Source organism: Colletotrichum siamense, assembly GCF_013390195.1.
Source record: "Colletotrichum siamense strain Cg363 chromosome Unknown KSG_Cg363_contig03, whole genome shotgun sequence".
NCBI lineage: Eukaryota > Fungi > Ascomycota > Sordariomycetes > Glomerellales > Glomerellaceae > Colletotrichum > Colletotrichum siamense.
In genome coordinates, this window is record NW_023501016.1 from 2,215,345 (window position 1) to 2,242,412 (window position 27,068).

Below are 27,068 nucleotides of genomic sequence, written 5' to 3' on the forward strand. Positions count from 1 at the left end.
GGCGACTCACAAGAGCAGACTGACCCCCCAGTGGACCAGGTGGAAATGCCTCATCTGGATAAGGACTGCTACCGATTTACCGAGTGCGTAGATTTGGACAACACGCAGGCTTCGAGCTGTCGTGATGGTTACACTCGCATGTCATTTGATCGGGCTAGCTGTCCGAGCGGCTCAGTAAGTCCGCTTCCGGTAAATTGCTTCCCAGCTGACTGGAACTTCGCAGGGTCTCCCTATCTGTTGCAAAAACAGTGCTCTCCCCATGGAATGCACGTGGAGAGGCAGTGGTGGTGACTGCAATGGCCAGTGTCACAAAGGAGAGGTCACTCTTTTTGAATCGTCGAAAGGAGGAGACCCTGGAGAGAGCGGTGACAGCAAATGCAGCCGTGGACACAAGGTATTCTGTTGCGGTCTGAAGACTTTCAGTGCGATGACTAGCCAATGTCGTTGGACAGAATGGTGAGTTTCCCACGTTTCATTCATATGACGCTGAAGAAGATGTCCGAAGTCGAATACCAGATCTTTTCTTGGCACTAACGTCTCAACAGCTCTGAGAAGTGTACGTCAGATGAAACCCAGGTAGCACAGGCTTCCGAACTGGAAGGCAAGTGTGGTCTAGGGACCTTGACAAACCGCTACTGTTGTAAGAACGACCCTCCTCCCCTGTCAAACTGCCACTGGGTTGGACAGGGTGACTGCGCAGACAACACTTGCAACAACAAGGAGGTGACTCTGATCCTGGATCAGGGCGGTGGAGACGGCAACCTCTGCTCTTGTGAGTATGCGTCCAAAAACTATTGTACTCCGAGGCTGACAATCGGCTAGGGTGGAGAAAGAAGTCGCTCTGTTGCACTCCAGAAGAAGCCGTCTTCGGTGGCAACGGAGTATGTCCCAATCCATACTGCACGTCACTGATTGGAGACTGTGCCTCGGACGAATGGGCAGAAGATGAGTCTGATGAGGACTGGTGCGACGACGACGAACATGATGAGCTCCGTCGTGACGAAGCAGCCATAGCCCAGTATGGGGCCCTATCCCCATTTCAACTGGAGGGACGATCCCTTCTCGACAAAAGAGCGAAAAGAAGAAGAACTTTCGATGCGATTATAGACGACATCATCCTACAACTAATCATATCCATCCAGATCATTGCTAGGGGTTACCCCGGGTCTTCCCATCTCCGTCGTCCGACAAGGGGACCCGCGGCTTCGGATGACGTGTTTGAGTACGTTATTGCCCCCTGTTTATATTTTCTTCTTTGAGCATAACTGACATGATACATAGACAGGCGCCAGGTTGTGGAATTGTGGACATTATTGTCAAAGATCAGCACTCTTTCACAGACGCGCAACTAGCAGCCAGAGTTGACACAGAACACAACCCGGATGTAAGTTAGCACATTTTTACGGTAACGCTGCGAGTAAATTCTGACAAGAGACAACTAGCTGCAATTCATGAGGGATTTCCTCCTGACCTTGGGTACGGGTAGACTCCCTGACGACTTGAACTCAACTACTGTTGCCGGTCACATAGACCCCCAAACCATCGACTACTGGTGGCACCACAAATTCCCGCTGGGCACATTTCCTACCCAGGGGAAAAGCAGATGTATTGCTTCGATTAATGACTTCCTGATGGATTTCTTCGGCTCCCAGGGAAACAGGAAACCCCTTCTCCTGTGCGAGCGCCAGCTGAATCAGATGAAGGGCAGAATTTTCGACAGGAGAGTAAGGCCTGTTGCCGACGCCCAGATGACTCAACTTCGACTCCAGGCATTGAGTGGCAACACTACGGCCGAAGAAGTGTTGTTTAATAATATTGCGAGGGTGAGTAACTCTGTTCGCCTCCAGCCTTGGTATTCGGCAGGAAGAAGTGGCTAACGATGAACGATTTCCAAGGCGATCGCAGTGTGGAATTACATAAACCATCCTGATGTCCAGCCAACGGTCGCTACCAACCGTAACAATTTGATTGAGGGCACGCGTATAATCGCCCAGTTGATTGGTCCACTTTCCAGGATGCGTGCGTTGCTCCAGGAGTTCGACCCAGTTTGGTACCAGGCAGCGGCAGACAGGACGAGAAGATGGGTGGACGAGATGCTGGACTTGATATTGCAGGATCTTGACGCTCTTACTCAGGCTGGATTAGCACCTGCGAATGCGCATTCTATTAGATTGAGGGTATCGCGGTTGTTGAACCGGAGGGGCGACATCAAACCGCCACCAAAGTAAGGATGAGTTGTAGAGAAAGGCCATTTTATGTCTTATATCCATGCCTATAACATGCAAAGTCTGACTGGGTCATGCCTATATGCAGATATACGCTTCTCTTACGGCCGCCTTCGCATATATCCTTAACTAGGCATCGAGGTATCACCCAGAGGGCCAATGGCAGGGGGTCTGATGTAGTCTTGCCAGTCGTCCAATTCCACCGCATGCAGATCGTTGTATGTTCCTGCTGTGTAAAATGCGTTCATGTACTTCCATCCAACATACTTGCGGTCGCAGCCGTCAATCAGCGGATAGCCGCCGTCGTTCATAGTAACGTTGCCATGGGTCCGGTCCGGACTCCACTCGCGATCAAGCACGACAATAACCATGGCGGGTAAAAGGGGCCTGAGAAGCGGGTGGCCAGCGTCAGCTTCCTGAAATCGGATGACTGTCTCGACACACGCCTTGTCGACGTATAGGCAAAATCGGAAGCGGGGGAGTTTAGTGACGTTGGGTCGTGGAAAAGCACCAGACGGTGGCTCGACAAGACCCTGTTCAGAGACCCAGCCATCAAAATGACGCCTGACCTCGGACTTTGACGCATTGTCCAGGTTGGCGCGGTCTTCAATCACGACCCAATCGAGATACTTTTCCAACAGTTCGGCTCTGCGGCCCTTGACGAGCTCTTCATGGCAGAACTGCTTCAGCTGCGTGAGATATCGATTCCAGAGGTCGTCATCATCGTACGTGCAGCGATAGACCACGAATCCCCACGTGTGACAGCCAGTGTTGATCATGTCGAGACTGATGTTGGAAAAGACATCCCGGTGGTTGAGGGCACGTTCATTCGACAGCTCCTCCAGCGTACGAGCATCGAAATTGAAATTGCCGGGACCTGAGGATGACATTGTGTGGTTGAAACTGTGATTCTAGAAGAATTCCGATATGAAGAAGCTCGCCGTGATGGGGGCATAAACCTGAGAAGAAGGTGTTTCTTATAATTTGCCGTGAGTCTCCAAGAAGGCATTAACAGAGTCGAGGAACGGTGTTGGTTAAATAAGAGTGGTGTAAGAGGTACGTACCTTGCTGTACACTCCGTTGCGTTGACAGCGTCCGCCCCCCTTTTTTTTCCCCGCTTATGCAAAAACATGAAAAAAAGCCAATTTTACGCTGTGACGCGCATTTCTCTGCATCGCACGCAAAACGCGTCAAAGTCATCACCAACACCTCAATTGCCGTCAATCACTATAGTCCCAGTAGTATTCAAACGTATAACTACACGATAGAGACATAAGGTGTGTATTTCATGCTTCCGTAGCAGTCAATCTACCCATCGAGGCATTGCCAACCCAGCTAGTCACCTCATCCCCATACCATTCGACCAACAAAAGGTCTATTTTCGTCATGAGAGATCAAGATGACATTTGCTGAGGAACAGAAGAAGAGACCTGCTGTATGACTTTATATATCTACTCAGCATACGGTTTGTATGGCTCTGAGTAATATATAAGCATACCAAGGGGCTTGATACGGTTCTTCAGAGCAAATGCTTTGGCAGTCAACAGGATTAATGACTCTCCTGATAGCTCAGCTTGTTCACGATATTGAGCAAGAGTCTACTGCTGTATAGATTGTGCCCTGTTACTTACAGTTTGCCGCTGGTCAGTACATGTCCGTGGTTTATTATATCAGATACATCGAGAAAGACGCCGGGCGACGACGACGATACAATGGCGCCCAGAATATCGAATCTACAGCTATCGACGATCGCGATGATACTGCCATTCGAAGACCAAAAGACCCACGAGCTGGCAAGTATCGTTGGCTGTACCGAACGAACGATTCGACGACATAGATCACGACGTAATATCACTGGCGAAGTGCAGAGATATAAGAGGTGCCGCCAGAGTCGACAAAAGATGGAAATATGGCATCGTACAGAGCTTCTTGAACTACTGCAGTACCGCAGCGATCTATCTCTTGAAGAGATGCAAGATTTCCTATTTGAAGCCTTCGAGATCCAGATCAGTCGTTCTGCAATCAGTCGACAGTTAAACTCAGCTGGCTGGACGAACAAGAAGTCCAAGATTATTGCTGCTCAGCGAAGTGACGAACTACGATACGAGTACTTGTACCGTATACGACGATATCGCCCCGACCAGCTGGTATTCGTCGACGAATCCGGCGTCAATAAGGATACTGGGATACGGAGGACTGGATGGGCGCCGAAAGGGCTTGCTGCGTTTCGAACTGCAGAGATTGATCGGTTTCAGAACTCTCGCGTACAGATCCTGCCAGCCCTCACGTTGAGCGGTATCCTACACTTGACTACGTATTATGGTACGACTGACGGCGATGGGTTCTTTCGTTGGCTACAGGAGTGCCTTATCCCGAAATGTGGGCGTTTTCCAGAGCCAAACTCTGTCATCGTTATGGATAACCTCTCCTGCCATCGTATACCTGAAATCGAGGGTTTATGCCGGGTATCAGGTGTCCATCTCGAGTTTCTGCCTCCGTATTCACCAGACTTCAACCCCATCGAAGAGTACTTCGGCGATCTAAAGCGATACATCAGGAAGACGTATTCGAAGTGGAACAACGATGAGAATGACACTCGGGATTTCATGGAATATCTACGTGACTGCGCTATGGAGATTGGGTATCGTCTACCCCAGATCGAGGGCCATTTCCGCCATTCGTTCGTCAACTTTGATGGGACAGAGCATATATTTGACGATATCGAACTATAAAAGGGAGGATTTGCTGCCAATATTGAACATCAGCAAGCAATCCAAATTTTCATCGTGCGTTCGCGCGCAATAGATCTTAATCGTGTCGTCATATGATGGTCAATCATCAAATCCATGATTGTAGCCAACAAGATTGCCAAAAGGTTAGCCACAAGCGCACCAGAACACAAAAAATATACCGTCGTCCATTGTTTTCGTCGGTAGCTACGTATACATATCAATTTTGCCTGTATAACGGCTGAAACGCGTTGTTGATGCTTGTGACGATGATTTGTGATGATGACACGTCATCACGATCAGAGACTTCAACCATAGTCAGAGACTTCAACTGCCCCTAACCAGTATCGGGATGGACCGAAGTGTATTGTTTGCAGATCCAAAATAACAGTAATTCTATTGCTTTTATACGTATAGAGCGGCAGTGTTGAATCTACGGCTATGGGTAGACTTTTCCGTGGTTGAACACGTCATGCAAAAAAATCGCGCATACAGTCAAACTTCACACCACTCTTGCTGTATCACTCTTCTTCGTTATCCTCCTCCGAGTAATACGTCTCTGTTGACGACGTATCACTCGAGATTTCAATCTGATTGTCCTCATCGCCTTGCTCGATTTCGTCTTGTTCGATCTGTAACTGCGTGGGCAGCATCTGCGACGCTGACAGCAGTGGTGACGAAACGAAACCAAAGAGTTCCGAAACGCCTACAAAGTTAGCCATATTCGACAGTAAACAGCTCTATATACACTCACCACGTCGACCAACTTCAACTGGCGTACCACGGATCTCTTGCTCGATGGATTGACGTGGCACTAGGGCGTCGATATGTCGGGATGACCCCAACTCGCCTGAAACTAGCGCCGCAGAGTTTTCAACTGGCGCCGCCGCCGTCCCTCCTGGCAATCCAGCGTATATTCTTGTATAAACATCTCCTTCTGACTCTCGATGGTTTGAATGAAGTTCAGAGTGAGATACCACGTCGGAGAGGGCGTCAGACTGCCCTCCGTAGTAGGCGCTGTTGTCTATGAAGGATTTGATCGAGTTCCTGACATCTTCGGTAAGATCTTGAGTAAAACCCTGTTCAGTAAACCAAATATCTGGTAACTTGCGAATTGCCCGCAAGCTACTGTCTACTGATCGCAGTTTCTGTAGCTTCTTTCTGAACCCTTCGTCGACGTTATATCGCTTGCCGCGGACGGATATAAACCACTTGATGAAGCTGGCCACTTGATCTAGAGCTTTTCGAGGCGAATCCGGTACCACTGGCGAGGACGAACGAATCGGGAGTGCGATACTTGGTTGACGAGTGCTTGGAAGGTTCAATGGCGGAAGAGTTGGCAACGAATACTGTGAGATGTTCGCATATGGCCAATATGCCGGCGGCGGCGGCGCCGGCGGCGGCAGCTGTACGTATGGGTTAGGATATTGAAGATGACGATCTGGCGCCCCCGCGTTGCCGTATATATTGACGATGGCGTTGCTGTTGGCGTTGGTTAGGCCAGATCTTGACCCTGATGATGGAAGTGCGGCATTTTCAGCCTTCTCTTCCGTCATCACTGTCGTCTCCTGGTTATCATCAACCTCCACGATATTCTTACTTCTCTTGCCCTGGCGTTTCTGATCCTCTATAAACTGGTCGTGAAGAATCTCACCAAGCAGTTCTTTAGGTGGTTCCATATTGTCAACGCCAGCCTGTCCAGTCATAATAGCCTTCGCCCACTTCTCTATATGGTGAGATTTGATCTTGTAGTGCTTCTGGCCTAGTATATAGCACCAGTTGAACTTCTCGTCGCCCGAACTATTCTTACATCTCTGGTACTCTGGGCAGATGTGCGTACGGAGAAGTTGTCTGTGCATACCCTCCTTCCGACGCTCGACGTTTGCAGGATCGTTAGCCTCACGATCGATCGCCTCTTGCATGCCGGCTGAAACGCCTGCTCGGCCACCTTTTCGAGGCGTTCGTACGCCAGTCACTATACCACCAGAGATTGGTACGGCGCTGTATTGCCACTTGACGGTGAGGTGGACTTCACCCCTCTCTTCAGCTTGTTCAAGAGAGGGGACAATATCAACCCATGGAATACTTGGCCAAGTGACCCCTCCAGTAGACGGATAGACCCGAGTGAAGATTGGTGTTGGTTTAGATGCGTTGGTGGGCTTCCTCCAAGCAACGACAACAGCGATATTGGCCTTCTTCACAATATACGAGTGAGCCACTTCTGCCTCAAGTTGGGCGCCGCTGTCTGCCTCCCAGTCTCTACTATTCGCATCTAATACAGGAGCAATACTGAATCTGTTATACGCGATGCTCTCGATGGTTAGATCGAGAACAGGTAAACCGTTACCCTTGAGCGCTGGGCCACGGGTAACCTGGATTTGTAGCAGAGTTGGTTCCTCGTTACCCATATCGTCCTCCTCTTCAAATACATCGTGGAACGACATAAACGTATCATCAGCGCTATGGCGAGGGGCCGTAGGCGTATCGTCCGCAAATCGAGTGGTTTGACGAGGGGTTGGGTTAACTGGGGTCGAGTCTGGTCGAAACGGTGGCATCGACGAAGGCAGAGTACTTCGGAGCCGGATCGTATGCGGCGGATCCTTCTTTCGCTTCCTCTGCGTTGTCGTTGCTTTTTGGCGAGAGGACGCTTTTGGAGCTCTTCGTGATGACGGAGGGGCTATAAGTACACGCTTTCTTCGCGATGTAGACTCAGCCGCCACCAAATCATTAGTCTCGGGTCCAGCCTCGGCGACGATAACCTCCTCGGCGGCCTCCTCGGCGGCCTCTTCGGCGGCGGCAGCCCGGCGAGCCCTCTCGGCGGGCGTAACGATCCTGATCGACGGCGAGGCAGAGCGTTGAGGAGGATCTCTGGCGGCGTCCTGTGCCAGTTGTTGTATACGTCGTTGTTTCCGCGTACCGTTGGCGATGGGTGACGGACGATGCCCAGAAGGGTCATCATCCGCCTGCCGAGCCGCGCGGCGGCGTTTAGGAGGCATCACGATGCCCTCAGATAATGAGATTCAATAGAAATAGATCAATTGAAGCCATCAGAATAGGTCAATTGCCGTACTACGAATATCTACGTGGCGTTGGGCAAATTTTCATGTATATACAGGGATTATGCGTGCGTAATTTCGGCAAAAAGGGGGGGCGGACGCTGTCAACGCAACGGAGTGTAGTGACAAGGGTATCTTCTAATCCCGGCTATTGGCATAAATCGGACCAGAGACGCAGTTGCCATTTCCTCGCAGCAGAAGCGAGAACAGGGCGGGTAGTAGCGTGGTCGAAAGCAAGCTGGCGGTTAGTAGTCTTGTCATCAGATATACTCAAAGTCATTCACGAGGATGGATCATTTGGGCATGGACATCGATGCTGACTAACCACAAACACCCATCGCACGTTTTCTCTTCAACGGGGATTCCCCTAGTCCGGAAGCTGGAGACCACCAGAAGCAAGATCTCATTGAGACAAGCCGCGCCGCCTGTCACAGACTTCCCAAGCGCCCGCCCGCCGCCAGCTCTGTCCATCTCATCTCCATCTTACCGTCGGACTCTCTCACACGCGGCTTGAAGTGCGCCGTTCACTCACTCGTCCTCGCTCACACAGTACCTCAGCTAGCGCACCTGCACCTCCGCAACACTGACCGCAGCACAGTCCGGCGCTCTGCTGCCCTTGCCTTACCTCATCCTCCTCCCACACACGGCATCGCCAAGCGCACCACCACCACCACGGCCACCACCCCAGCAACATCAGCAGGGGTCATCACCACCCAAACTTCCCTCCTTCCTTTCCTCTCCACATAATGCTCCGCCAAAGACAACCCGCCGCAGCATCCGCCGACCCCGACCGCGCTCAAAAGGACCAGATACCCACCATGGCCGCCGCGAAGACGACGTCCCTGGACAACGAGCGCCGCCCGCTGCTCCCGCGCCACGAGGACGACGAGCACAGCCAGCCGCCGACCGACGCAGAAGACGACGACAACGACCAAAGCGACGAGAGCAAGATGGCCTGGGCACGCCGGAACCAGTGGATCGTGCTCGCCGTTGCGAGCGGTGCTTGCGCAGCCTTCAACGGCGTCTTTGCGAAGCTGTGAGTTGCTCACCTTGTCATTTGCGCAACCCCTCCGCGGCTCAATCGGGAATGTCATACCAAGAATTCACGACACTCATTCTTATTCACGGGTTATCAATGATACTTCGATGTGGTCGCAAAAGTTTTTCATCAAATTTTGTATTTACTTGTTTCCTCAATTTTTCGTCATGTCTGCATTGTTTCAACTAGCGTTTGAGCGTTTCAAAGAACAGGAACAAGCCTCTTTGTTGAATGTCTCACTCACAATCAAACTAGGACCACAACGGAACTCACAACGACAATTTCGCAGGCCATCTCCAACTTCCTCCACCTCTCGGATATCGAAGGTGCATTCGAGGTTGTCCTGCGAGCTGTACGACTGATCCCTACATTCGTCTCATCGCAAGTACTGACTCGTCTCAGGTATTCTTCGGCCTCAACCTCGTCTTCAATGGCATCGTAAGTCTCTCAACCCTCTCCAGCACGTAAGCAAGGGCCTAACCCGTCACAGATGTGGACTCTCTTCACAAAGGCCCTCGCCAAGGGCAGCTCCACCACTCAGGTGTCCATCATGAACACCTCGTCAAACTTTGTCATCACCGCCCTCCTCGGCCTCGCGATCTTCTCTGAGTCCCTGCCGCCACTCTGGTGGCTCGGCGCGGCCCTCCTGGTCGCCGGAAACGTCATCATCGGCCGCAAGGACGAGACTGCCGCGGACAAGTCCGCCGACTACGCCCCTCTGCCCCAACAGCCCGGCCTTGCCCCGGCAGACGGTGCCGAGGAGGATAAAGATGAGTCCGAGGACGAGGACATTGTTGACCTGGGAGACCTTTCGGCTCCTGAACATCGCGCTTGACGGCCATGTAAAGACAAAGAAGGGAGAGAAGCGCATTTGGAAAGTGTTCATGTTGGATGATATGTACAAGAAAACATCATATAGACGATACCCTTGAATATACAGGACGATGCAAGGTAGCATCCCGTAAGATGTAACTTCAGCACTGGTCGGTGATCATGCTAGGCTAAAGTAGCATCAGTAAAAAGACCCTTGGCAGCCCAAGGTCACAATGCTCAATTCAAGGCCTATGATGTCGCTGCAAGAGCGGATAGTACTCAACCAATTTCACCACACGCAAGAGCAGGAAATGACGGCCCATACCCGAACTAACGTACTAGTTAGTCAGTGAGGTGGCATGTTAGAATTGTGCTTGCGCAGAAGAGATAACTGAACTAAGAGTTGTACTCAACCGAAAAGGGGTAGTATATATCTTGCCTCCCTTCTCCGTGATGTATCGTGATACTAAACTGGGTCACCAGAAGAACACTACAATCGCTCGATCGGAAAAGAGAGGGCAGCATACTCTTGAAAATCCCTAAGCTATGGGTGGATGGATGTGTGCTAAATATCAATGGAGAACCAGATCCTGACAAAAAAAAGACCAAAAAAGGGTCAAAAAGTTCAGATCGAACCCAGGGCCCTAGGTTTCGATCCTATGAAAATCCGAGGATTTTGCACTCCGAGTTTAACGTGTTCAGCCATGCACGCCCCAGAGGTACTGCGTGCTAGTTGTCTCTGGGGAACCGAAAATGAGGACGGCTCCGACGTCTATAACCCTTTGTCTCGTGGGCGAGCCAGACAGGTATCATGGATGGGCAGGAGGTAGGTAGCAAAGGTGGGTGTGCTCCTTCCATTGTTCGGGACCGGAGGGGTCCACAAGGTGAAGTAGATAGAGTACCTACCTTCCTTCCTTCTACCACGATATTAGCAGTACGAAATCACACAAGTGACATCCACACCCGACCGCTGAGAGCATGTCTTGCCCTCTCCTAGGTGAGACTACAACGCCATCACCACAGAGGCTGCGGACAACGGAGCTGCGAATGTTAACATATCACATTCCAAGATATCCCTCGCAAGATATAACGACCAAAAAGTAAGAAAACACGTGACATTCGCAGCCGCCTGCCGCAATCTATCTATTCGTCTTAAGCCCGAAACCGACCTTGTAAATGCCCATAACGCCATCCGTACATATTTCCCCATAACCCATCGACATCGTACATAACCACAAAATCACCGGTTCTCAAGCTCCAACGCGCCGTCATCAGCATCGTCTTCATCCCCGTCGAGAATCTGTGCTCCGAGCGGCCGGGCCCCTGGCGACCTCCGCTCGTCAAACGACGACAACCTCACCCTGCCTCCCGAGGCCAGCGCCACCTTATCCGACACCCATCCGGCAGCGCGGCGCATCGCGCTCCACAGCTTCTCCTGGCTCTCGGCGAGCGCCGAGTCGTCGCGCGGGTTCTCGGCATGCTCGGCCGTGAACTGGTACTTGAGGCAGTCCTTGACCGTCACGAGGCCCGACAAGCGGCCGTGGTACTCGATGAGCACGACGCGCGGGCCAATCTTGCGGAAGAGCTCCATCACCGTCTCGAGAGGGAGGCGGGGGTGCGCCGTGACGGGCGTGGCGTCGATGTAGCGGCTGAAGTCGACGGACGAGGTGGACATGTAACTGGGGAAGACGGCGACGGTTGGTGTTACCGGGGTCATTGACGCTGGAGGGGGCGAAAAGCTGCACATTGCGTCTTGGCTGATGGACCTCTCACGTCTAATACGATCGATGGCGTAGCGCAGCTCGGTGCGGCCAATGTAGCCGACCAGAATCTTGGAGGTTTCGTCCTCGACGATGGGGAAGCCTTGATATTTGTCGTCTTTCAGCAGACGTTCAAGCTGTGCGAAGGACATGCCATTGACCGGTAGAGACGTGACTTCGGTGCGCATAACCTCTGACACGGGGACGCCAAAATTGTGTTCTTCCTTGTTGTCTAAAAAGGGGAAACCACTGAACCAGATCATCCTGTCGGCGATGCCGCCTTTTCCGAAGAGCTCGCTGACGATCTTTGTCACGCCGACAACGATCATGGTCGGGAGAATGTAGGTCAAGGCTCCTGTGAGCTCGAACATGATGACCACGACGGATACGTATATGTGCATGATGCCACTGAGCGCTGCAGCTGCGCCGAGGAAAGCGTACGTGCCAGGGGTAATGCAAGGCTCGTCTGGCTTGCAAGCTGCGAAGAAGGCGCTCGTGGGGTTCGCTTCATGGATCGCCTGGACAATAATGCCCACTGTTCGTCCAAATGAAGCGCCGACAGCCATTGACGGGACGAAAATTCCAGCAGGCACTTTGCAGCCATACGAGATGATGACGAGGAGAACCCTCAGAATCGTTGCCAGAGCCAGCGACAGAATGTTGGAAAGCTTCTTGTCCGGCTCGCATAAGCCGTGGTAGTCTTCGCCGCCTTCGCACTCTAGGAACAAGATCTCCATGCTTTCCGTCATGTCGATCCTGAGAAACACATTGGGGTAGCAAATAATTGCCGTCGCGGCAGCCAGAATCGTCGCCTCGGCGATGGCGTATTTAGTGAGGTACTTCTTTCTGAAAGCCTGAGCCCGCAGATTCCACTTGATGACAAAAGCGCCGTAGAGACCACCAAATATTCCCAAAATGATGTAGAACACCACCTCGAAGAAGTGCCAAGAGCGGTCATAGTGAACCTGGAACATGACAAGCTGTCCCGTCCTAAAGGGGTTCATGGCCGCAAGGACAGCTGTCGCTACCAAGGCACAAAAGTAACTGCGCCAGAGCGTCTTCAATGGAAAGTAGCTCGACATCTCCTCCAGAGAGAAGAGCACTCCACCAATGGGACTGCCGAAGGCGACGGCGACACCCGCCGCGGCGCAAGCACTCAGGATCTCCCGGGTCTTGGCGGCGTTGCGACGGTATTTGTCAAACAATCGCGAGATAACGTTTCCGGTACACACGGCGTAGTGCACGCTGGGCCCTTCCTTTCCGACCGACAGACCAGATGCGATGGCCAAAGGCAGACAGACGGACTTGATCAGAAGGGTCCAGAACCCCAAGAACCCCTTCATGACGAAGCCTGCGATGATGCACTTGATCTCCGATATGCCCGAGCCCGCCGCATACGGAGCAAATGACTTGACGAGTGTCGCCGACGTGAACGCAAAAACCGTGCCGAAGATGATGTAAAGAAGGTAGTTGACAGGGCCGAAGCCCGTCCACTTGTGCCACTCAGCGCAACCGTTGTCCTCGCCCCAGCAGCAGAAGTTCTCATTCAGGTAGAAGGCCGTCGTGCAGTAGCCCATCTTGATATCGGAGAGCCACTCGGTGATGATGTTGAGGAAGGCAGCATTGAGGCCGATCGTGATGCCTATCAGAGTAACCACGAGCCAGCCCTGCGCAGCGTCGTAGCTCTCGCGAAGCCGGTACCTCCACCCAGCCTGGCCGGTGTCGAGCATGCCCGCGCGTCGCCGGCGTCGCAGTTTCCTTCTCGCCTGCTCTCGGGCGGCATCCTGAACCCAATCTATAGTGGTGAAGTCCTCGTAGCGCTTGATCTCGGCGATCTCCTCCTCGATCTGCTGCTGCTGCTGCCGCGGGCCGGGTGCGGCCTCGCCTGCCTCGTTCTGCTCTTCGTCATCGTCGCTCTGCTCCGCGTTCGACACGGCAAACGAGAGCCTCGATGTGATGGAAGGGCGCGGGAGCCGGTGAGGGCTGTGGGAGAAGGATGTGGTTCGTGAAGTCATTGTCGGCTGGGCAGCGGCGGCGGCGCACTGCTCATGTTCGCGACAGCGAGGCAAATTGGGCGCAAGGTGGTGATTCTTCTGGGCGACCTGTGCCCTCGTTCGAACGTCGCCCGTGGGAATGCTTCTTCGGTTCGGTGATGATTCGACAGGGAAGGGGGCCTGGTGTAGGTAGTTTGCGATCGGTATCTGTAGTCTGTCCTGAGCTTGCTGATCTCTGGGGAATCCCCAATGCAGGTTGCGGGCAATGCTGCTGCAATGGTGGTTGCGCTGGAACCGGCGCCGGGGATGGGGGGTTCCAATGATGGTAGGCTGGGGTCGACTGGGTCGACTGGGTCCCCCCTGCAATTGGTGCTTAAGCTTTGCGGCTTGGCTGCGGGCAGCGGTTCAAACCAGCGCGTTGTCAGTGGTCGCGTCTCACTGGCCTTTTTTTGGCGCGACTCTATCAAAAGTGAGCCTCTCCTTGACGACCACCTTGGCGAAGACATCTCACTTAACGACGAACTCGGCGACTCTACCACGACGGCTGCCTCAAACACAGAGAAATTGGACACTTGAGGGTACAATATCATCATTGATTGACTGCACAAGAGATCTCAAGCCCGATCAAGCCCCCTTTTGCCTCGCCATCCTCGGCAGGCATAGACACCGAGTCTTGGGACAGGTTGGTGACTCCTATTCCATTTCTCCCCATCCGGCCTCTGCAGCTGCGAAAATACCAATGTTGAGCCGATGCCCTCACGAGCAACTTTTTCTGAGGCGTTTTCACTTAAAACAACCGTCTGGGGTCTACTTATAAAAGCTTCGGGAAGTGTGTCTTGAGATCTCACTTCCAGCTTGAGGCATTGTCACTCAGATCATCGCTTCTATACCACAGCTAAGAGTCTCTCACTGACTCTCATACAGACTCAGGTCTTTCAACCTCTCACACAATCAGCCTCCACACCCAAATATCAAAGATGCCTTACAACACCAACGCCATCCCTCCAAGAAAGGAGGTAACAGGCCAGCCGGCTCTACCTCGTATGCTGCCCTCTCACTAAGCTCTCCTCGAATCAGTCCACCTGACAATCTCACAGTGGCCCGCGTGAAGAAGATCATCGCCACAGACCCAGACATTGGCATCTGCTCTAACAATGCCGCCTTCGTGATCACACTCGCAACAGTAAATCCCCCCACTTCTCCAGAGCGAACCCTCACTCACAAGTCTCACAGGAGATGTTCATCCAATACCTCGCCAACGAGGGCCAGAACATGGCCAAGATGGACCGCAAACCCCGCCGCAACGTCCAGTACAAGGATCTCGGTAAGCTTCTTCTCTTCCTGTCCCCTTTTCTCACAGAAAGACGAAACTAAAACCGCCGCCCCTGTAGCAAACGCCGTCAACCACCACGACAACCTCGAATTCCTCGAGGACGTCATCCCAAAGACCATCCCCTACAAGAAGATCAAAGACCAAGCCGCAATCTCCCGCGCGAACCCCAGAAAGGCCGACTCGGAACCTAAGAAGCGCCAGTCCACCAACGGCGTCAACGGGACCGCTGCTGGCCCCGCTGTCGCCGCTGCTGCTATGCAGGATGACGACCCCAACGCCCAGCTTGAGGCCGAGGCCCGCCAGGCTGACGGCGACGTCGATATGACCGGTTGAAACCGTTTCTTGCCTGCCTCGAGGACATGAACCCCCTGATCATCCGCCGAAATAATGGCCAAAGGGGTTTTTAGAATTAATCAGACCAAAATCACATATAACCACACACCCCCAGCACCATCAAATTAGGTAGCACATAGCCTCTTAACGAAGTGTACGAATACCAAATCGACCTTTTTTCTCTTTTTCTGCATCCATAGCACGGATACGCATCAAGGTGAAACTGAAACCTCTCTTTTTGTTCGTAATAACGCCAGTCCATGAGAAAAATAAAGCATCGTCTCGCCTGTGACCTTTCCTCCAGCTCAACCCTCCATGGTAGCATCTCCATCGAGGTGTACTCCCGCAGGGATGGTCCCTTCCGTCAGCATCTTCTCCAGACGGATAATCTCCTGCAGACTGTCCGCCTTCTTGATCATCTCCTTCAGCCGCTCCTTCTCCTTGTCCGTGAGCTTTATCCTCGAGAGCTTCGACGGGGCCGCCGCGCCGTTCGCCGCGGAAACCTCGAGCGTCTTGGACTTGATGCCCATGATCTGCCGTAAAGCGAATCCTCCACATTAGTCTTTCTGTTCTTTGAATGTTCGAGAGAGAAATAGAAGAAGAAAACATACCTTGGAAGCCAAAGCAGAAGGCTCCTCTGCCGTGCCAAACAGCTCCCTCGCCTTCTCCCTCTCCGCCTCCTTGACCTTGCCGTAGTCCAGGAACCGCACCGTCGGGCACCGCCACACGACCCAGTACCGGTAGTTCTCCCTCTTCGTGACCGGGTTGTCCGCCAGCACCAGGTGCGTCAGCCGCTTGAAGCCGGCCAGCGCGTCCAGGTCCGCAAGCTCCGCCAGGTTGTTCGCCGCGAGCACCAGCTGCTGCAGGTTCGGGATCGCGTTGGGCAGCGTCGGCTGTATGCTCGACACGCGGTTGCGCGCCAGCAGCAGCGTCGAGATGCGCGGCGACAGCGGGAAGTTGCCCAGCACCTGGATGTCGTTGTCTGTGAAGTCGATGGAGTCGTGGGGCTGTTTTCCTCGAGAGTCAGCAAGACAGATTCGCCCAGTTGTCGGCATGCAGCCCTCCGCAGAGAGCAAACGCACCCGCCCTTTGAGAAGGAAGGAGGAGAAAGGAAAGAACTCACGCCAGCAACACCCAAATTCTCAATCGCCGGGATTCGATGTCCTACACAAACCCTCATCCGGGCCCCGCTATCAATTCTGTTCCTCTATAGCTCATTTATCATGAGTAGTGTAGCATCTGCTCTTTTCACGCACCTCGGAGATCTAGCTCACGCTCCTTGAGCGGGTTCAGGTAGGAAAGCGAGTCCCTGATGAGCTCCGCCGTGAGCCTCATCTTGGGCTGTTGTTACCTCGGGTTATGATGGGTGGTTTTTGAGTGTGTGGCGCTGTTGCGAAGAATTCGGTTTAGGTACGGTGCGATAATTTGTCGTCGTGTACAAAGGAATCGCCGTCGTGTGTTCGAGATGTGCAGGTGTTTTTGCGCCGTCGCAATTGGGTTGTCGCGTGGGTGTCGTGACGAACAGGCAAGGCTGAAAAGTTGGCGGTCGACAAGGCGGCTATCCACAAAATTTGGCCGGCCGTCTGATAAGAGCTATCATCCCCGCCTGGACATACAGTGTTCATCTGGTGTATATACACAGTAAAGTCCCTCTAAACAGCAGCTGTCGCACAGTGCCTGTAACAACATCGCTTTCCCGTCCTCTGAAGGTACCTAAGATGTGAAGAAAACATTCTATCTCATATTCATTATGTATTTTAAGGTATCTATGCCAATGATTCCAAGTTAACGCCCTCGCGTGTACCATCACGAAAAAACAAAAACCACCCCAGACCTGTCCACTGACAGAGTCATGCTGTAAGGCAACTCCAGTAGCGCCACATCCATAATCGAATCCAAGTGAGATCGCAGCAGCTGCTGATGTTGAAGAGATATAACTGTAGAGCGCGTTGGTCTTCCGCCGGTGACCTTCCCCTTCGTTCCGCCCGCCGCGTTGGATGCTGTCGCATTCTGCCTCGGAATCCTTTCCGTGTTCAGAGTCATGGATGTTGTCGGGTGTGAGGCCGCAAACGTAGGCCTTGGGTCGTCAACTTGCAACCCGCTGTACACCGTAGAGCTTTCGATGCGGGAAAGATCCCAGAACCTGAGCTTCTTGTCTGATCCGCCGGTGACGATGAAGGCATGTCGCACATCTCGCGAGTCGTCAGTGGCGCCTGTGCCTGCGATCATGGCACGAACACCGCGGTCCGCGTTTCCACTTCCACTCGTCTCGATGTTGGTCGCAAACCGGCCCAGCATGCCCTCAGGCTTGTCTTCGTCCACTTCCCATGGCTCGTATCCCTTTGGCCCTTCCTTGTTGCCACCGACCCGATAGATCTCTCTGCAAATTGTGCGTTCAAGATCCCAAACTGTAACTTCACCCTGACCCGTCCCGCCAGCGACACAGACCCATTTACCTCGTCCCTTGCTAGGATGTATGCACAACCGGTAGATCGAACTCTTGCCGGGTACACCCCAGCCCTTGAGCCTCATACGGAATCTCAAGTCCCAGAGGTCGAGAACGCCATGTGTAGTTCCTACGCACAGCCAGTTTCTCTTGCGATCCACGCAGAAGCATGTAGGAGTCCCATGATGAACAGGGTTTTCTAGCGTGTAAAGCAAATTCATTGTCCGAAGATCAATGCCTAAGATGCGTGACCGGTTTGTCGCCAGCAGTAAAACTGAGGTACTGTCGATCTTAAAGTGCTCACACCATACGGCGTGTTCATCCTTGGGAAGCTGATACTCTCGGAGAAGACGTAATTTCCCGTACCGCAGTACTCCGCTGGCCGATACAGTCTCGACCTTGACAATGTGTACACTGCCGTCGCTTGCACAGCTGATGAAGCAATGCGTGTTCTCGATGAAGCACAACGCAAGAACTCTAGCTCCTTCCGCGTGCTTATGTGTCTGTCTCGACCGGTGCGTGATGTTCTTCTCAAGCCGGGCACTATCCCAGACCTTGACATTACCATCATCGCCACCGGTAACGAAGAACACATGGTCTGGAGACGCCACGATGCGGTTGATCGCACCAGTATGCTCTGCAAAAGTAGCAACCATGCGGCCACTTGGTCGCCAGGGGTCATCACCAGACTGGCCAACAGACCGGTTTGGCTTGCGACGAGTAATGGGAGTGACCATAGGCCCAAATTCGGCGATGTCGTGGGGGTAGTTGTCTTGGTACATCGAATCTAGCATCTTGAGAATGCTGGGGTCGGATCCCTCATAAGAGTGATTCGGCCTCAACTTCGTTACGACGCTAGTAGTACTGGTCCGGCGATCCTGCATGTCGGGCCGGACAAGTGGCGCCTGGGCAAAAGGTCCTTCCACTTCCCCGAAAGCATTGGTGCCAGACATGCCAGTCTCGGGTATGCTTTTGTTGCCATCCTTACGATCCAGCAAGCTCAAGGCGCTCGATTGATGTCGGATTGCCCTCCGGATTGCGTAAGGCTGATCGTGAACCGAAGCGCTGTCATCCGTCGGGCTTCCTACTGTGAGCTTGCCTTGGCCGGTTGACGAGCGTCTCGATGGGTCAATTGATCTGACGCGCGATACGTCCCGTGATGAAGAGCCTTGGTCTTCCACCACGCGCGTGCGCAGACTATTGAGGGCTGCAAACTTCCGTTTGCCTGTGGAATCGTCGATAGTCATAGAAGCGTCCAATAGAGCGTCGGCAATTGTGTAAGGGCCCCTTTGATCTACATCGGGTTGGAATGTAGACTGCTGCAGCGGCTCCTCGTCGAAGAAGACTGTCTGCGGCGTGAGGCCGAGGCTCTTGAGGGAGATTACCTCGTTCAACTTGGCTGGGTCTCGATCGACGCCGTCTCTTGATTTCATCTTGCTAACTCGGTAGATGAACTCCCGTAACGCAAGGAGCTTGAACTCATCATCTGGCCCGAGACCGAGGTTTCGGAGTCGGTCAAGCCACTGCTCGTCCTCATCATTTTTCGAAACCTTGCTGAGCGTGTCCTTAGATGCTCGGCCAGTGATGGTCTTCGGGAGAGATCCATAAGAGAACGATCGAATCTGCTGCGATAATTTCCAGAATACGCCCTTATCCGTTTTAAGCGCCCACATCAAGGCCTGGTCGAAGACAGCTCTTGACATGGGTCGCTTCAGAGCGTCTAGAAGTGCAAGCTCGGCAAACTCGGGCACCATTCCCGTTTTGAGGTATTGCTTGACCATGGGAAAGACGATACACCTGACATCTGCCGGAGACAGAAAGCGCGTGGCTTCAGATAGAAACTCTGTGGCAGATTCTCGGATCCAGACATTCGGGTGCATCGTAAAGCGTACGACCACATCGATAAGCTCCCACATCTTCGTCTTTGAAAGCAGGCCCAGCCTCGCCAATTGTGCTAAAGAATGGAGAGCCGCCTGGACGACGAATTCTTCTGGATCAGTCAAAGCCTGAACCATGAGAGGTAGCATGAACTCCTCCAGACTGACGCTGCCCACCAGACTAGCGATGCTGACTATAGTCTCGAAGAAGGCGCACTTCAGCATCCAGTCGCGGTCGTTCAAGTAGGTGTTGAGATGTGTGAGAAGAATATCATTAGCCTCCGCTGGGCCGAAAAAGAGGCACAGATTGGGCACTGAGGTCAAAAATGCTCTGCGAACAGACACATCTGGGTCCTCAACCAGGGCTTTTGTGTGTAGCTCGAACATCTCATAGAGCTCCCTCTGGGCATCGTCGAAGAGGCCATCAAAGGCAGCCTCAGCCTCGATTCCAGGTTCAAGCTCGGGGTCGGCGACAGTCAGGGTGCCATCCGCCTTCAATGTTGCTGCCAACTCCAGGAATCGTGCGGCAGTGTTTGCAAGACTCCCCAAACATGATGCATAGGTGGCTCTCACTAACGGGCTTGGTATGTTTGCATTTGCGACGATGGCGCCCTGCAACCTAGGCAGGATGTACTCGACGAAAATGTGTGAGTTGACAGGAGAGACGACCCGTACGAGCTGCAGAAGCTGAGTGACGGAACGAAGACCCGCGATAACCACAAGATCGGACTTATCATTAAGAAGCGTCATGAGGTATGGCAGTACTCGATCCAGCTTTGCTTCGTCCGTGATTCTCTCGGAAAAGGCAAGCAAAACATCGCAGGCCCTGATCTTTGACGCCGCTCTCGCCGTATTTCGGAGAGATGATACGATCAGCGTCAAGAATATGAGCGTCCCGTCGTCTTCTGGAGGATCCGATGCCCCCGTGATGTAATTTTCGTGGTTGGGTATGTTGAGGCGTATCGGGAAATGGCCCAGTCCAAGATTCCCGGCTAAGGGCTCAATCTGCGTTGAGCGCTTTTCGTTCTGGTAGCCAAGAAAGTAGGAGATCTTATCAAAGTCGAGGAAGACACGATCGATGCGGTCGTCGGCCTCGCCCAAATTCCTTGTCGCACCAGAGATGGGGTTGTTCCCGGATGACGGGTCTGTGATGAGCTCCATGTATTGATGGAGAAAGTTATAAAAGTACTCGGGGAATACCTTCTTCTTCCAGAAATCCAAGTACTGCTCTGCCGAGTATCGCCGCTCCGGATCTAGTTGAATCATGTGCGAGATCATGTCGCGCAAGTCCTTGTCTGGAATGCGACTGATCTGGGAGATGACCGGATCGTACTCGCCCTTGCGATACTTATACAGCTGGCTGAGCGTGAAGATCGGCGACTCAAGAAACATTTCTGCAATGACGCAGCCGGCGCTGAAGACATCCATGGCCCACGTGAGCTTCGCGTCCTTGCTGTCAACCTCGTCGGCCGGGACGAATCGTTCCGGGGCGACGTAGCACGTTCGCCTCCCAGAGGTATCAAAATAGTATGAGAAATCCCCGGGGTTATCATCCGGAAGCATGATAGGTTTGAAAGGGGAGGAGAAGTCGGACAAGTAGAGCCAGTTCCACGACGTCACCAGCGTGTTCTCGGTCTTGATATCGCCATGGTAGATGTCTCGTGCGTGGCAGTCGCGCAAGGCGCAAAGCAGCTGGAAGGCCAGCCATTTCTTCTCGATGTCTTCCAGAAACGGTCGGGTGCTCATTCGATCGTATAGGGAGTTGTAAAGGAACTGTCGGACGACGTAACCGTTCGTCTCGGTTTCGACGATGCGTTGGAAGCCCAAGGCGTTGGGCACATCGGCCAGAGCAGTGCGCTGCTCTGTATCAGGTCAGCCATGAAGCTTAACGTCGAGCGAACGGCGACCGGTCACTCACTTTCAATATCGCGCTTGTACTTCTCCAGAGGCATCGGGGTGTATGGCTTCACCAAGACCTTGACCAGGGCGACCCCATCATGGTGCCTGGCGCGGATGCTCTTCATGAAGCGCGCATTGCCGATGCTCTTCTCATACACGAGATCGGAGAGCTCGGGAATGTCGATCCCCGCCGAGCCCGCGGAGGGCGTTGCGAGAGAGAAGCCTTGACCCATCTCGGGTCAGCAGTAGCTCCAGAGCTACGATACCTATTCGACTGCTTGTTCGTCGCTGCGGGAGCTTGTCATGTTGGAACAGCCAGATGGGTAATGCGTGTTGGCATTAGACTCCCGGAGTTGGTTCGTTGGTTTCGTTCAGGTCTTGGTCGGAACTGCAGTCGAAGGTTGCGCGGTGAAGTTGCTTCGTAGCTGCGAAGCAATCACGGGTGCGATTAGGTCACCATCCAAGGTTCAGCAAGGTGTTAAACAATCAGTGGAGACGTCGGTGTCCCGCTGTCTAAACCTCCGACCAGGGGAGGACCGCGGGGGCAGTTGAGGTTCTGGTCCGTGCGCTGTTGGCCCTTCCCCGATTCGGCCGAGCTCCATCAATCTCTGTGTAGGTGTGGTAGGTGGTTCTACAAATTGTAGTCACGAGCGTGACGTTGAACGAGAAGCATACACGCGGAGCTCGTTTTCATCCTACAAGTTTTCAATCTGCAGAGCTTCTGCATTATATTCGATTCTATATCATTTTTTTCCCTGCGACCACGTGTAACTTGCGCAGGGACAATTTGATTGGAAAGCAACCAGCCCGTCTCGATCTAATGTCAACCTCGCTAACAAGCTCAAATCCAGAGAGACTATAGGAATAAGAAAATAGACTAGATCTTCGTGAGCAAAGTGACGTCAAAAAACCTCGAATAAAATTCAAACGCAGGCCATATTTATCATATCGATAGCAAGGTCAAAGATGCCATTACGAGACGTTATCTTAAGAACGCTGTGCACAGCTATTGTTCTGATCCCATGTGCAATACGAAAACGGACCAATTTGTCAAGTAACTCGCATGCACATGAATGATACGTAGGCTCATATCTAAGCAACCTTCATTCAACCTGACAGAACGTTGTCCACAAGCAGTCACACACACCACCCTACCTTACCGTATGTTACCTTACCGTCACATCGATCGCATCGCACTCACACAAAACCACCACACGCCTCAGCTACTCACCAAACCAACACTCACAGCACATATAATTGGGCCGCATCCAAACCACCATCACCACAGCCCAAGTAAACCTGTGACCCCCGCCCGTCAAGCAATATAGATGGCACATGTCAGATCTGCCCGCCAATGTTCAAAAGAACAACCCCCACGCAAAGTGCTGCCCACCTCGCGGAGAAAACCAAAAACACACACAACACGCAGAGCGGAGACAGCAGCACGACAAAACAGGGCCCCCGACATCACCGGGAGGCCGCCGTACCGTGGTCTCGGCGTTTGACCCTAATCCATCCATCCCCAACCAACCAGCCCAGCCGCGCAAACGGCAACGAAACCAGGAAACCAATCTCACCTCCACGCACAACATTTCAATATCAGGAAGATTACTCCGGCCGTGATATTGGCCGTTCCCCAGAATAAGCGTAACCCTTCCGCGAGGCTGCAGCAAGATCACGAAACACAGCTCCCTCGCTTACGTAGCTATCTGACATCTTTGAATCCATTCAGCCCCCCGTGTGCTGGGGTCGGTCAATCTGTACAACTCTAAGCGCGATGCGATTCATGGCAGGTTTGTTGGTGTTGCCCAATCTGGATGGTGGTAGTGGTTCGTCCGAAGAATACCGCATTGCCCACGATGCCCATGTCGAGAACGTCAAGATCTGAGTCTCTCAAGTCTCACATCCAAACTCAACCCGGAGCTCGCTTCACCGCTGGCAGGCTGCTGTATCAAACATGGTCAAGAGTGATCCGACACTTTTATATCACCTGGTTCGAGCACTATCACAACGGACTAAGAGCTGAAAGAAGCTGCCCATGCGCGCGTGACTTCATCGGTTTCAGCCCCTCGATGCGGATGAAACCACTCAGGGTAGTATCGGCGGCACAGACTTTGCAGACGAAGATCTGCATGCTCTTCATCAACCCCACAGCGGGAAACAAGATAGCTTAGAGAATCCTCTTTGATATTTGAGCTAAGTAAATGGGTTGGCCATCTGGTAGGACACAGGATTAAGCCTTAGTGATGTTGTGATGATAAGTGTCGCAGGATAGGTTTCGCGCCTCAAAGGCGGGCGGCGAAAACATGTTTGTGGTCCCTAAGATCTGTTCCACCACCCGTTCCATCTGCACTTGCCCAAAGAGGTCACCATTAGATCGCAGAGGCCCTCCCCGACCCCTGTCTCAACAAACCCCATTCTTCGTCAGCGCCCCTGGGTATACTTGAAAACTTGGTCGAAGCGAAAGGGGAGGGCGTGCGTGGTCGTCGTAAGTGATTAGGATCGCGTATCTTCATCTCGTCAGAACTCCTCGCATTCGGTGTTGGCGTAGTGTCGCCAAGCTTCCGTGCTGCCGTGATCGTCTGAGGCGAATCCGCGTCGAAGAGAAATAAGTCGCTCGTCTAGGACTGAAGACATTAGGCGTGTCGTTACGAAAATGCAGTTTTCTCGTGTCTATGTTGCGAAAAGAGGCACCGAGGGATCGAGGTGGCTGTTACTCGTGATATCGTAATGTACGATTCATTAAGAGCTGCGCCTGTAAGATTCGCCTCGAGGTTTTCTCCGATGTCTGGGCCTCGGGTATTGTGCTGAAATACGTCGAAGTCAATGCTGGAAGAGAGTCCGAACGCCGTAGCCAATGCCGAAATTACAGCCGTCGCGTAGATGTATACAAAAGTTGTGTATATTCACATCTCAGGAAAAGGCGGAATGTCCTTGATGGGCGCTGGAGCCTTCAGTCGACACATCGCCTTCGATGGTCTTCCTCCAGTGCTCCGGCAGGCACACGCAAACAAGGGGGAACGCCTTGATCTCACCGCTGACTGGTGGTGATGAGTCACGACGACCCGATGTGTTTGATACACCACTGTCGCGTTGTGCCTGTCTTCGGGCTTCCCATTCGTTGGCGTGTTCATCCAGTAAGATTCCGGTAGCCCAGCCGTCGTCCCAGATACCAACGACCTTGAGCATGTCGCCACGCTCAAGAGTGAACTCATCTGGAGCACGAGGTGAGTAAGCCCATAGGGTGGCGACTCTATCGCCTGGGTGGATGTCGTCTTGTGAATAGTAATCCTTGAAGAATGGCAGCTGCTCTGACTGCTGGCTAGCCATGCCTTGTGGTGACGACATGCCAGCACTGGTCGGTGATTGAGGGTCGTTCATACCAGTGAGGACCGAGCTGCTCGACAACGATCCCGTTCTCCTGATGTTAGTAGGAGGGGGTCGCAAGACACCAGCTCTAACCTCTGACTCAGGACTATCCCCGAACTCAGAGGAAGACGGATCGTCGCCTCTCCTTCTGCCAGCCATGTAGGCAGCTCCGCCGGCAGCGGCTGCTGCCATGGGGGCGTTGCCACGGCTAACAGGTGGTGCAGGATCCGAAGCACTCTCCAAGGCTGACATGCGTGCGATGCGACCTCCGGGGAGGACTTCGTATCCAGTCGTGGTCTGCGTCGGCGGGATCTTAACGGTCGACGGCCCTTGCCTAGATGGTGCCGGCTGATTAAAGATGCTTCCCTTCTGGCTTCCCCGTCTGCGTCTCCTAGCAAGCAGAATACAGGCGTAGATGAGTCCAGCGAGCAAAAGCGCACCAGCTACGCTACCGATAACAATGCCGGCAATGGCGCCGCCCGACAAACCGCCTCCTGCTGCAGGAGTACTCGTGGAGGTTGGTGATGCCGTTGCCGTCGGGGGAGTAAAAGTCATGGTGGGAAAGATGGACGGGAGGACGACGCCCTTGCAGCGCTCATCGACATTCGAGTTGTAGCAGCACGTGTCGGTCGAGTTAATACCGCCAGATGCGCAATACGAGCAAAGCCCGACGGTGCTGTTGCCGTAACCACAGTTCTCCTTCTCATTAGCGATGCCTTGAATACAATTAGACGACGACAACGAGCCGGCGGGGAGAGCGCAGTTGGTGAAGTCCGCACGAATCTGGCTGACCAGGTTGCTGCCCGGGTTGCTGCAGAGACTGCTATCGGAGGTGAGGAGTGCTTCGCTTTGCGCGTATTCAGCCTGTTGGATCGTGAGCGATTGTCTTTTCTGCCAGATTCAAATGACGCACGCATGTGTCGGCGCAAACCGGTCTGGAGTTGGCTGCAGTGAGGTTGCAGGCATCTATTGAGTTTTGAACGATGGCGTTGCAGATGACTGTTGTCGTGAAGCGGGCATACAGCTCGGTTGAGTTGGTGAGATTAACATTGCTGCAACCAAGTAATGTCTGGTATCTGTCATAGTGTAAGCCAATCGTTGCTCAGCCGTGTCGCATTCACCGACATGAACCTACTTTTCCCGGACGTATGATGTCTGGACATACGACTGCAACTGGCTGTCGAATGTTTCTCTGCTGGAAACATATTGAAGGAAAGGGCTGCCAGAACCAATGAGCACAAATCATACGGGTATCCTTTGGAGTTGACGTACAAAATTCCCTGTACGAAGCCTGTTGTCGAAACGGAGGCTGATTGGAAGGCGGAGCATTGTGTTGAACCCTCCAACGAGACACAACTACTGGACTGCGCCGAGACTAATGTCGCGGTGGACAGCACCGACATAAGCGCCTTTGCTACGGGGCCCATGGCTCGTCCTCGTCGACTCGTGTGGACTTCCTTTCCGTGCTTTGATGAAGTCATGGTCGCGTCGTTGCTGGCCACCGAGCGAGGTGGCTGGAAAACAGTGATAGGTTGGAACTGCGCCTATTTCATGACTGTCTTCCTGGGTCCTAATGGTTGCGGTCCATGCAGTTTGAGGTTGTCGCGAATGATCGGCAATTAAAGTAAAGATTGCTTGTCGCTGAGAGATGCTTGGCGAGTGATAGTCGTAACCAAAAAAGCTCTCGAGCTGTGAATTGGAGCGATGAGAATGGCGGATCGTATTCGCGAGCTGTTGTCGAGGAGAAAACGGGGGCTACAGCGGAGGTGGACGGCGAGCATCAATTGACGGGTGGGACGAGCGGAGGCCGAGGAAGGTGAGGGTCCGGGTCGTGGTTGAGGGACTGATTCGAGGCCGAAGAAAAAGTCGTCGCTGTCGGTTCCCAATTCGTTCGTTCGTGAGGAAGGAGGTTGGGTGATTGAGGGGGTGGTGGAGTTTTTGTTGTTTTTTGGGCAAGTAGATACGGTAGGTAGGTAGGTACTCGGGGAACCGCACCAACAGGTTGAGGCAGGTAAGGTAGGTGGTAAATAGACTGAACGAGGGTGAGTGAACGGAAAATAGGGAAAAAATAACAAGCTGTTTAGGTAGGTCTACTATTAGGGGTGGGATGCAGTTAAGCTCCGAGGTAAGGCAAGCCGACGTGTCGATGTCACGGTCGGGCTCGTTCGAGACGAGTGAAGAAGCGAAAAAGGCGA

The 27,068-nt window shown here is 53.0% G+C and overlaps 9 protein-coding genes across 9 annotated transcripts; 4 read left to right on the forward strand and 5 right to left on the reverse strand.

Moving 5' to 3' along the window:
• Positions 1-480: 480 nt before the first annotated feature.
• Positions 481-2,228, forward strand: CGCS363_v004597 (uncharacterized protein; the record flags this gene model as incomplete). Its single annotated transcript, XM_036636446.1, has 6 exons — positions 481-497; positions 546-772; positions 823-1,222; positions 1,282-1,384; positions 1,443-1,823; positions 1,896-2,228. 6 exons carry the CDS (start codon positions 481-483, stop codon positions 2,226-2,228), a joined length of 1,461 nt encoding a protein of 486 aa, XP_036498173.1.
• A 122-nt stretch (positions 2,229-2,350) lies between these two features.
• On the reverse strand, positions 2,351-3,115 carry CGCS363_v004598 (uncharacterized protein; the record flags this gene model as incomplete). The annotated part of the gene is made up of 1 exon (XM_036636447.1): positions 2,351-3,115. One exon carries the CDS (start codon positions 3,113-3,115, stop codon positions 2,351-2,353), a length of 765 nt encoding a protein of 254 aa, XP_036498168.1.
• A 1,011-nt stretch (positions 3,116-4,126) lies between these two features.
• Positions 4,127-4,957, forward strand: CGCS363_v004599 (uncharacterized protein; the record flags this gene model as incomplete). The annotated part of the gene is made up of 1 exon (XM_036636448.1): positions 4,127-4,957. The coding sequence occupies one exon, from the start codon at positions 4,127-4,129 to the stop codon at positions 4,955-4,957; it is 831 nt and encodes a 276-aa protein (XP_036498169.1).
• Positions 4,958-8,756: 3,799 nt separating this feature from the next.
• Positions 8,757-9,884, forward strand: Tmem42 (Transmembrane protein 42; the record flags this gene model as incomplete). The annotated part of the gene is made up of 4 exons (XM_036636449.1): positions 8,757-9,046; positions 9,305-9,401; positions 9,452-9,487; positions 9,540-9,884. 4 exons carry the CDS (start codon positions 8,757-8,759, stop codon positions 9,882-9,884), a joined length of 768 nt encoding a protein of 255 aa, XP_036497751.1.
• Positions 9,885-11,102: 1,218 nt separating this feature from the next.
• On the reverse strand, positions 11,103-13,637 carry CGCS363_v004601 (putative chloride channel protein UM03490-D; the record flags this gene model as incomplete). Its single annotated transcript, XM_036636450.1, has 1 exon — positions 11,103-13,637. One exon carries the CDS (start codon positions 13,635-13,637, stop codon positions 11,103-11,105), a length of 2,535 nt encoding a protein of 844 aa, XP_036497752.1.
• Positions 13,638-14,593: 956 nt separating this feature from the next.
• On the forward strand, positions 14,594-15,282 carry DPB3-1 (DNA polymerase epsilon subunit C; the record flags this gene model as incomplete). The annotated part of the gene is made up of 4 exons (XM_036636451.1): positions 14,594-14,657; positions 14,714-14,799; positions 14,850-14,940; positions 15,008-15,282. 4 exons carry the CDS (start codon positions 14,594-14,596, stop codon positions 15,280-15,282), a joined length of 516 nt encoding a protein of 171 aa, XP_036497753.1.
• A 305-nt stretch (positions 15,283-15,587) lies between these two features.
• On the reverse strand, positions 15,588-16,617 carry lea-1 (U2 small nuclear ribonucleoprotein A'; the record flags this gene model as incomplete). Its single annotated transcript, XM_036636452.1, has 3 exons — positions 15,588-15,815; positions 15,894-16,297; positions 16,539-16,617. The coding sequence occupies 3 exons, from the start codon at positions 16,615-16,617 to the stop codon at positions 15,588-15,590; spliced, it is 711 nt and encodes a 236-aa protein (XP_036497754.1).
• Positions 16,618-17,088: 471 nt separating this feature from the next.
• On the reverse strand, positions 17,089-21,737 carry VPS15 (putative serine/threonine-protein kinase VPS15; the record flags this gene model as incomplete). Its single annotated transcript, XM_036636453.1, has 2 exons — positions 17,089-21,467; positions 21,524-21,737. 2 exons carry the CDS (start codon positions 21,735-21,737, stop codon positions 17,089-17,091), a joined length of 4,593 nt encoding a protein of 1,530 aa, XP_036497410.1.
• A 2,680-nt stretch (positions 21,738-24,417) lies between these two features.
• Positions 24,418-26,354, reverse strand: CGCS363_v004605 (uncharacterized protein; the record flags this gene model as incomplete). The annotated part of the gene is made up of 4 exons (XM_036636454.1): positions 24,418-25,737; positions 25,787-25,949; positions 26,009-26,092; positions 26,146-26,354. 4 exons carry the CDS (start codon positions 26,352-26,354, stop codon positions 24,418-24,420), a joined length of 1,776 nt encoding a protein of 591 aa, XP_036497749.1.
• Between the last annotated feature and the right edge of the window lie 714 nt (positions 26,355-27,068).